Below are 11080 nucleotides of genomic sequence, written 5' to 3' on the forward strand. Positions count from 1 at the left end.
TTATGTTTAATTTCATTAGACCCATATTAGGAATCTGAAACAGCAACATCTGATTGTTATCAAACTCTCAGTACAGTAATCATATACCATAATGACCATTTTGTGTCGTCAAAGTAGGCCAACAAATGATGTGTGGGATAAATAAAAGTAAAACTGAGAAAATAAGCTATATGTATATATATGCTATATATGTTCTTCACTTCAAATCACTAGACTTTTGCTGCAACTCACTTCATAACTTAACCAGACTAAGATAACACTAAGTCGCCCTGAGAGAAAACAAGGATCAGCACCTTGCTGCAAAACATTCAATGGCGGATGGTCATAACAATGGTGTATAGGCTACCATAAGACAAAAATCGAGATCCTGGGTCGACACAGACATACCCTAATATGGTTCTAATGAAATTAAACACAACTATAATCAGTTGACTCGTGGCACAGGTTGAAAGAGACCGTTTGTGCTGAGATAGGCCTTCACATTCTTCGTATGAGATCGTCCACAATAACGATGATAAACGATCACGTTTGTGCATGACTGACGTGTTTCATTTTTACCCCCAAAGCAGAATAAAGTGTTAAGTGGGGTCATGCCAGTTTGTTGTACAGACAAAGATGAACCTACTTTACTGTTTCGAGGCTTGCATTTGGCCCATGTTAAATTGTGATATCACCAGTTAACATAGGTGTATATTTCTCTCGTGTTAACTTCCTAACTAAGTCCAATATATAGATAGAAAATCACAAAACTACTTCAATGGTGTGTAGTGTAGTGGTATAGATGGTGTAGAAGCTAATCTATCAACTTTTTTTATCCATGACATCCAAGGTTCGAATCCCAGCTAGATCTCTAGTGCAAATTTTTTTTTCCGTTCATACAGTATGTGTCATATTTGTGTGGATAATGCTTAAACGGACATGTATTACACATCAACTGGTGATGTTTTCAGCGATATCCATTATTTTGTCTCACTTGCAAACACTTTGTGAAAATGTGAACCTCTGGCACTCGAGGGGCGGAGGCAGAGCAGAACGCTCTTCAAAAAAGTAGGCAGGGCCTTGTTGAATATTCACTGATTTCATGCAAATATCACCAGTTAACATGATCACCAGCTAAACTGGCACACCGGAACTCCTAGTGCACCTTTAAACCACTGGTGTATTTATTTACATACAAAACTAAAAGTCTAGCAGCCCCTAGAGGCTGTCCTATTCATTACACCCCACAATATGAAAAAAACAGCAACTGAGGTTTTTAACAGAACCAAAACACAATTACTCTTAGTTGCTACGATTTAATTGCCTAGTGACAATCATGTGTAAAAAGCTCAATCAATTTAGTTTTATAGTATAATTATAGTTATATTAATTACACCTGTATTCAATACTAAAATAGTCACAATGACTAGATTAAAGTAGGTAGACTAGGTTCTAAAAATAACCTTAAACCTCAACAAACCTATTGTAGAAAATTGAATTGCATGTCCTAGTGTTTCCCCACGGGATGTAAAGCTGTATTGTTAACAACTTCCCTTTTTAGGCTACAATGTTCACTCTACGGAAAAGACGATAAAGTGATAAGAATTGTTTCAAATTGTGTTGACAAACCGTTACCCCACCCACTGTCTATGACTGTTATTGATGAAATGGAGCTATGAGCAAGGTTTGCCTTGATATGGTGTTAAATGCAACTAATCCCCCCCCCCCACGCCCCACCCTTTCCTCCCACATGTGGCCCTCCCATTCCACAACAGCCCCACCTTTTGTCAAGTTTCAACTGGCAAATTTTAGAAGTCCACACCCCTTCACAGCACACTCATGCACATGCTTACAGTAGCAGTTAAGATCAGCAACTCGGATGAGAACTACAGCTCTGCTCTGCTGGGATCTACTTTGTGGGACAGATTTTCTCCAAATACCTGCTTTTGAAGAGGTTTTGATGAACCACCATGGGAATGAGACAGAGACTTGTGCAGCAGCCATCAACTGCATAGGAATGTGGGATGATCAACACAGACTGCTCTACTGATTGCGAGATTAATAAGGAGTGGCTGCTGTGGTTGTTTCTCAACATTTGGAGCATCAAGGGACCAACTGGTGGGAAGCTGATGTGGAGTTGCTAGCCTATTGCAGGTTTCATCTTTTTTTTTCTCTTTTTCTCCAGCCCCTATAGTACCAGCTAGGCTATTTAATATATTCCTCCTCAAGCATTCCTAATCTTACTTAAAACCTCTTTTATAATTCCTGAAATCTTATTTCCTTCTCTTTCTCACAACTTCTATACACCTCTGTATCCCCACAAGCTGTATTCACTGTCATCGCTCTTTTCCACTACCAGCAACAATGGACCTGACTTTGTGGCAGTACCAGTTCAGGTTCATCATGCTGGGGGACTCCACAGTGGGCAAGTCCTCCTTGCTGAAGCGCTACACCGAAGACTTGTTCCTGGAGTCCATCAACCAGACAGTGGGTGTAGACTTCTATGTTCACTTCCTGGAGGTGGAGCCGGGAGTCCGTGTCAAGTTGCAGTTCTGGGACACAGCTGGACAGGAGAGGTTCAGGTGAGGATGCACCAGGCCTTGTAGCTCTATGTCTCTTTGTATAAGACAGTATGAATATTTAAATAAAAAAAAAGACATGCAAATATACTATCCAAATAAACTACCACTGGTTACCCATTGACACTGGAGCTGTTCATCAGTGTTTGCATTAAGCAATGACTGTGTATCCACCCTGTTGCCCTCACAAGATCAGTGTGCAATGTGTACACAGACGCAGTAATGCAGTGGAAAAGGCATTATTCTTAATGCTCAGCATATTTAATGAAATTAGTTGAAAGAAGCTTAGCAAATTGCAAACTGTTCCTGTTCTCTGCATGGTATGTAGCCTGCTTATCCCATGTGAGTCAGCTAAAAACTCAGCCAAATCCGGTTTATTTACATAAAGAATTGGTGAAGTAGTATGTTTTTACCAGCTGGCTGCTGGGAGGACTGTTTGACAAGCCTGTCCTTTGGTTAAATCATTGACTCATGGGAGAACTGCATGCCTCTGTCAGTTTCATGATTAGAGGTAGAAAAACACAATGGTTATCAATTTCTCTTACAGAGAAACAGACTTTGTCAATCTTATCTCAAACTCAACTCAAACAGTGCAGAGAATCCGCTGATTATTTGCTCACTGGAACAGGAAATGGGTTTTCATGTGCTGAAATTCAAACCTCCTCACTCTTTCTTTGTTTTTCCCACGTGTCTCTCCTCTTCTTTCCGCAGGTCAGTGACCCGTTCTTATTACCGCAACTCAGTCGGAGGCCTGCTGGTGTTTGACATGACCAACCAAGACTCCTTTGACCATATTAAGGAGTGGCATGCTGAAGTGTGCGAGCGAGTGCAGCCGCATACAGTTCTGTTCGTTCTGGTGGGCCAAAAGAGTGACCGAGATGCTCAGGGGGAGAGGGTGGTGAGTCGGGAAGAGGCTGAGAAACTGGCCAGGCAGCTAGGGGTGCCCTATGTGGAGGCCTCTGCTAGGACAGGTGAGGGCGTGAGGGACGCCTTTGAGCTGCTCACTCGGCGGGTCTACCAGGGTCTGTTGAGTGGAGAGGTAGAGCTGCAGGAGGGCTGGGATGGAGTGAAGTGCGCTACACCACATGCACTGCAATTGCAGAGAGCCAACCTGGCACAGCCCAGCACAGCCTCCAAGAACAACAAGAAGTGTTGTCCTTAAATTGTAGACTGGTGGTGGTCAACCATTTGCACTCATGTTACCGTAGAACCTGAACCGGCCCCCAGGAAGTTGGATTTGTAGTGGATGTTTACTGTAATAACGTGACCATCATGAAACCCACTGATTGAAATGCCTTTTTTGCACCTACTATATTTTGTGAAGAGACAATGTTAAGCATTTAGTAATGTCAGAGACTGTGATGTGAGAAAACATTTTGTGACTTTGTTGACATTCCTGAAATGGATTAAGTTTTAACTTTAGAAAGACATTTTTGTTTAACTGATATTTTTAGTCCAGACTGAAAAACCTTTTAAACTTAATAACTATTGGATGGATTGCCACGATATTCAGCACAGACATTCATGGTCCCCAGAAGATAATTTCCTTCTGACTTTGGTGATCCCCTGCCCTTTCATCTAGCACCACCAGCTGGTTATTTTTGGTATTTAGGGAAATGTCTTCACAACTATATGTTTTACTATAATTTACTCAATACTTTTTGTACGAAAACTAATGACATTGCCATCTTACACAGGCTAAACAATGGTGAACATGTTCATTATAATACATTTTAACTGATGGTCCCTTTCAGGACACCCAAGGCCACCTTACAGTAGTTGAAAACATGCTCATACAGATATAACAGCGAGACATGGCAAGGACATACACAAAACGGAACAAGAGACATACGACACCAATATGAACTATATCAGCATGCTAGTATTGTCATTGTGAGCATGTAGCTCAAAGTGTGCCTTTGTCACAAAGCTGCTAGTGCAGCTGTAAACTTGTTAAATTGCTAAAGCTATAGCTTTTTCTATTTATAGGACTCTTAAAAAGTGACCATGCTCCCTTAAGTAAGATTCTAGGCCCACAGCTGATTAGACTAACATGGACTGATGAGGCCATTGCTTACCTCAGTTCAGAAGGGCAGGAGTTGTAATGACATTGAGCCAAAGCCATTGGTGCAGGATGAGGCTGCATGGATGGGATACAATCACAGCTTCTCTATTGATTTTTGGACCTGTACAGTGAGAAAGTTGTTGCTAAACTTGGGATCCTGATGCCTCAAGGGGCCTATGATACAACTGTGCTTGTTGATTAAAAAATAATTGTACTTTGGTTACAATGTTATAATTCATTTTTTCCCTCTTTTTGCTTGGGAAATACTTGGCATTATCCTCTCTCACAGACCTGCTTTTTCTCAGAACCTGCACATAAATCTGCGATTTCTGTCTGTGTTGCTCGTCCTGTCGATGATTGGCAGCAATCGGGTGCAGATTATAAACATCCCCCCATGACTCCGTGAATTAATGCTTTGGTCATGAATAGTTGGCTGGGAAAGGCTTTTTTTGCATCACCAATAATTGCACAGCAGTATGCTTAAAGTGAGGTGAGTTTTTTTAGGGACTGTTTTTGAAATGCATTAAATATAAAAAGTCTAGGGAGCCCTTTGGATATTGTTCTTTTGAAATATTGTGAGGTTTCCATGGCAATTACTGTCCATCTGGCTGATGAACAGCCTCCTGTGTTTCTGCAACCAAAACGCAGACAATTGATTTAGCTTCTAAAAGACACCCAGATTAAAGACGATCACTGACGCGCTAAAATGTCTGTATACAGGTTGTCCATTGTTCTCGGCAGATATTGAGCAAGTGAACTGATTTTACATTAGCTACAAGGTAAAAGCCTTTAACTAAACTCAAATATAACCCTTTCCCGTGTATGTCGAACCCATGGCTTTTTCTAAATCCAGTCTGGCAAAAGATGCCATACTCCAAAATACCTTTTATATAACAGATCAGTCATTTATTCATTTTTTAATCTGACATTGTGAAAGGTCAATATCTAGGCACCACTTCTATTAATTTTGATAACATTTGCTGAAAGACAAAAGTAAAAAAATGTACAAGGACAGTTGAAATAAATGTTAATGTAATAAAACCTACAATCAGTAACAATACAAAACAAATATCTAACAGAGGCAAATTTGTAGCCACCATTTGTAATAGGAATTTGGTATTATAGACCCTCTTAAAAAAAAACTAATCAACAGCATTGTGTGGGTAAACGGGGGAGCTATAATCCACTACATACTCAACAGTTATGATTATCTATTATATCCAAGATAACACCAAACATTTTTAACATTCACATCCAAATGCTCTAGAGTATCAAAAGGCAATCCGGATGCAGCAGTGGTCATTGAAAAGAAGTATTCCAGTAAATGTTTATTGACAAAAATGCAATGAATAGAGTTCCGCCAGGCTTAGCTTAATGGCAACAAAACAAAATCATGAGACAAGAATTACATTGTGTGATGGTGCTGGCAAAACACTCAAACGTTAGGGAGACATAATGAAAACTATCTAATGTCGAATGGAAAAAAAATCCCACCCAAACCCTCTCTTTCTTCCTTCTAAGTCAAAACAATCCCAACTGAAAAAGAAAAGACATTACACAGAGTGGGTACAACACAGTGTACAGTCTTGCTACTTTTTGGTTGTCTTGCGGATCAGCGCCATTCTCTGAAATGAAAACAAATGATACCCAATTAGGCCCATAGGTTCCATTACAATATATTGACAAATACAATATTGGTCAACATTTGTCTTGTTTTTCTACATGTTGTACATTTACAATGACTATTATAATAGGCCCAACAGAAACAAAGCCTTTTATTGCTCACCTGTTTGTGAGCCTCTGTGGTGCAAGCCTTCTTGAACGGCCGGATCTCATCTGAGCCATAACCAGGAATCCACATGTTCCACTGGCGCTCTGAGGGAAGCAATGCACAATGTCAGCAGGATACAGGCTGTATGCAGTACTCCTTTAATTATAACATAACTTAATTGCAAGTAACTCAGCATAGTGTCATACTCGCAAGATCTAACTTCCATCTCATTTCCAAAAATTGTTAATGTCATCAGGGCTGTAAATCAAATAACTTGAACTTTGGCAACTGCCTTGATTGTCCTTACACTGTGACATTCTGTGTGTACTTTAATCTGAACACAGCAAAGCAGAGTTGCCAATTTTCCTACCAGTGGGTTGGTTGCCATGTTACCCCCTAACTGTCTATAAAGCTCTTGCATTTTCTGACTGTGAATGTTTGCAGTCACTCAAGGAGATGAGCACAAATGACTTCCACTCAGGGGTAAAACATATTAAATTGGCATAAGATTTTCAAAGATCTTGTTTTTTGTTTTTTCTCTACAGCACATGGATCCACGAAGGCTTCCTATTAAGATGCCATTTGTCGTTTTTTTGTAAAATTCAAAAAACATTAAATCTGCTCCCTTCAATTATCACAGATGGAAGTAACTTTCATATTTGAACATGACTGTCATTATGGTTCAAAATAATAGGATAACACCTTGGGTTAAGAAATGAATGATTCACACATCAAATTGACATAATGTACAGTCATGTGAAAAAATTAGGACACCCATGCTAAGGTTGACTAAAAAGAGGAACAAAAGTCATCTTTTGGAAATTGATGATTTAATGCCTTATTAAAAAAAATGAGGAAAAATCCAATCTTTAAGGACACCAATTTTGTTTGTGAATGAATAATGTATCGTAAATAAATAATTCATAATATATTATTCAAATAAATAAAATAGCCCCACTTCATCACATCCCCTTCACCATACCTAGAGATTGGCATGGTTTTATTTCAGTTAGCCTAATAGCAGCTTTGATTTGCATTGAGAGATGATTTTATGGAAAGTACCCCATGCCAATCTCTAGGTATGGTGAAGGGCATGTGATGATGTGGGGCTATTTTATTTATTTGAATAATATATTATATAATTATAATTATATAATATTATTTACGATACATTATACATTCACAAACCAAATTGGTGTCCTTAAAGATTGGATTTTTCCTCATTTTTTTAATTAAGGCATTAAGATCAATTTGCAAAAGATGATTTATTTTATTCCTTTTTAGTCAACTTTAGCATGGGTGTCCTAATTTTTTTTTTTTTTTCACATGACTGTATGTATAAGTCCCCAAACCATTTCTGAAAGCAATTTCCCCCCCCCAGGAATTACAGGCCGTCCATCATATCACGTATTCCTAAGATCTTTTTTTTTTTGTGACCCATAGAGACACACTCAACCCACCTATGTGGACATATTCAGCGTTATAACCTGTAAACTTACCAAGATGTAATTGAACATCCTTCACCTCCAAGGTGTTGGACTTACGATGGCGAGCCAGTTGACAGGCCGCTGTCACTACACTCTCGATGAAGTCATCTGCAATTTGTAGCAGCATCTGAGAAGAGACCATCAATCGTGCTCAGTAAAGGAAAGCAACGTTCCACAGCGGCTGTACCAATCCCTTATATTTCAGCTCACACCATTTTTCATGCAGCCAGGCTTTAAATAGAATAAGATTTCCAAATGATGGATGTGGCAGTAGGTTAGAGAAGCTAGAGAGCAACAAGAACCTGCGAGATGCAAGTGGTATAATTTCACACCAAAAAGTCCACTGTTGTTTATGTTTACACGTATAGAAAAATGTGAGAACAGAGTTTATTTAAAACGGCAATTAAAACCACTGACAGACCTCCTCAACATCCTCATCCAGCTGCTCATTTGGATCAATCTCTCTCACCAGATCCTGCAGCTTCTTCTTACTGAGCACCTGAGAGAAAGCAGATGTATCCATTCACTCAGTTACAAAATATATATATCTATAGTAGTCTAATAATAAAAATAACCTTTCATACAAAAAAATGCAGCACAACGTGCTTTACAAATGCAAAATAATCTGAATCTAAATGCAAAAATGACAAGGCACCCATGAGTTTTTATATTATATATATATATATATATATACATACATACATACATACATACATACACACACACATACATTTAAACTCAAGACCCACAAAATAGGTTATGGGGCTGAAACATAATACTGAGCATGTGTAAAAATAAAATCTTTATGCCAAATATAATACAGTTCCAAAAAACAACAACTTTAATCTGTCACTTATTGTTTGCAGGGGGAATGAATAAGGCAGAGTTCACAGTGGGACTGTCTCACACTATAAGTAGCTCTTGCATTGAAGAGAATTAGTACTTATTACCAAATAATTAATTGTGAATGTCATAAAGACTGTAATTAGCAAACTTGTTGTCTGGTAGGAAACTGCACAACCTGGGCTATGGTATGAAACTTTTACAAAATATCAACATGCATATTACATATATGCAACTGTTCAAGTAACTCCTTTCTAACCGCACAACTTTGAAGCCCATATTTGCAAGGTAAATGTTACTGATTCTAACACACACACACACACACACACACACACACACACACACACACACACACACACAGTTATCCAGACAGCAAGTCATTGGGACTCTATACAGATGCTGCGCAGCAACCCTGCCCAAAAGCGTCATCTTTGGGTTTAGTGAATTAAGAAAACATTTGACAGACCTGAGATCCCTCTGGACTACTTCTGCCAGCAGGGCCAGGGGTCCCAACCTTCACTGCTGTTGCGGTGCTGTTAGCCATGCTGGTGGCCACAGGAAGAGTTGAAGGACTCTGGAGTTTCACAAGAGGAACAACTGCCGGTAGGCCTATGTGTCAGGGTCCTGAGTGACAGTCCAAGATTGGCACAGATGTGACAGATTATCGTTCACAGGGACCACCTCCGTATATCTGGGGAAAATAGTAAGGATGTAACGTTACACAAGTTAGCACCACAGAAGCAATGGGTTGATAAACATGCTTAACCCTGCTTAAAGAATCCGTACGAAAAAGCCATTTATAATTATTGCCCTTGCGTTTTTTTTCTTCCAGTTCTAGTAAAGATTATCTGCCATGTGTTTGTTACTCTATTTATTTTATTATATTGTGGTGTATACTATATTTCATTTCCGTTGTTGCCTCCCGATTTTATGAAACAGTTTTAATATTTTCCCTCATGTAAAGCGCTTTCTAACTTTGAACGGAAGTATATAATTAACTATCGTTAGTATTACCATTTACGTAAGCTAACGTTACAAGACACAGAAACTAAACCGTTCAACAACGCTGTAGGATCTAACGTTAACGTTACTCAAATATTAACAGAGTTAGCAAACATTCGTTAAATAATATGAACACACATGTAACTATTAAGCGACTGTGCGGCTTCCACAAATAAAGCAAACAAGTAAAATACCGTTGCTAACATAACGTTATGTGCTAAAAACAATAGCAGCTATCAAGCTTTGAAGTTAGCCTGACAGGCTAACATTAGCTGCTAATCTAGCGGTGGGGTTTTATACACGGTACATCCTAAAATTACGCGTTAAATTGACAACTTACCCAATTAAACAAACACTATCTGTCCATGTTTCGGCGTCGTTGCGACGACAATGAGTGAGTTTGATGCAGAAAGACTCCCTCAAATTATAGAAAAATGAGCGAGGTTATCTTTCACTACTTCCGCTTTGTTTATGTCTATTTCCTGTGGACACATATCGCCTCTACTCTGCCACCTGTTGGATATTTTGTGGAACTACATCAGGATTCAACAAATTGGCAATGTTAATATTAGAATATTGTGAATTATTATAAAAACATTACAACTATTATATGGAATGACATACATATACGTCATGCTCAGTAAGACATCTTACAGCTAGTTTACGTTAATTTTTTTTGGAAAGTACAATACATCCAAACTACTGCGACTGGAACGATGTTTTTTTTTTTTTTTTTTTTTTAATTAATGTGTTTTATTCTTCCAAATAAAATCATAGGAAGTCGTTATAATTCTTAGCAGTGATGGTCATTTACATACTTAAAGTTAAGGCTACATAAATAGATAATAGGCCTACAGTAGGCCAAAGACAGAGGGGGAGAGACACTCAATAGCCTAAACGGTACTTTAGGTACATTAGGATAGGGTAGTAGGGTAGTCTGTGTATGGTTTTTAGATACATACATAGCTACATTTTTTTGTATTGTTTGAAAAACATTTGCTCTATTTTTTATGATTTTTGAAACATTATTTATTAGGATTCTAATTGTAACAAATCTGCAGCAATACACATGCCTACATCTAGCCCTAACTGAAAGTAGAAACAGTAACATGTCACTCAATTAACCTAAAGATGACTCTGTAAGCACTTTAAGTCTGCGTACAGCAAACGATCTCTGGCACTTTTTGAGAGACTGAATCTCTTTCGATTCCGCGTCCTGTGCAGTTCGAGTTAACAGCTAATCAATCAAAGGTCAAAACAAATGAAGCGTAAAATGTTTGCTTGTTCGGCATTACATATCACAACAGAAAATTGCGAGACTCTGCGGTAATAGCCTATATGTCAAGACTTATTT

The 11080-nt window shown here is 38.6% G+C and overlaps 2 protein-coding genes across 2 annotated transcripts; one reads left to right on the forward strand and one right to left on the reverse strand.

The window, feature by feature from the left end:
- Positions 1 to 1785: 1785 nt before the first annotated feature.
- On the forward strand, positions 1786 to 4842 carry rab42b (RAB42, member RAS oncogene family). Its single transcript, XM_078252464.1, has 3 exons — positions 1786 to 2133; positions 2339 to 2561; positions 3270 to 4842. Exons 2-3 carry the CDS (start codon positions 2344 to 2346, stop codon positions 3718 to 3720), a joined length of 669 nt encoding a protein of 222 aa, XP_078108590.1. The 5' UTR covers positions 1786 to 2133; positions 2339 to 2343; the 3' UTR covers positions 3721 to 4842.
- A 661-nt stretch (positions 4843 to 5503) lies between these two features.
- Positions 5504 to 10230, reverse strand: taf12 (TAF12 RNA polymerase II, TATA box binding protein (TBP)-associated factor). Its single transcript, XM_078252465.1, has 6 exons — positions 10067 to 10230; positions 9191 to 9415; positions 8303 to 8380; positions 7894 to 8008; positions 6410 to 6498; positions 5504 to 6248 (listed from the first exon to the last, which is right to left on the reverse strand). Exons 2-6 carry the CDS (start codon positions 9266 to 9268, stop codon positions 6213 to 6215), a joined length of 396 nt encoding a protein of 131 aa, XP_078108591.1. The 5' UTR covers positions 9269 to 9415; positions 10067 to 10230; the 3' UTR covers positions 5504 to 6212.
- Positions 10231 to 11080: the final 850 nt, after the last annotated feature.

This window comes from Sander vitreus, chromosome 6 (assembly GCF_031162955.1).
Source record: "Sander vitreus isolate 19-12246 chromosome 6, sanVit1, whole genome shotgun sequence".
NCBI classification, from domain to species: Eukaryota; Metazoa; Chordata; class Actinopteri; order Perciformes; family Percidae; genus Sander; species Sander vitreus.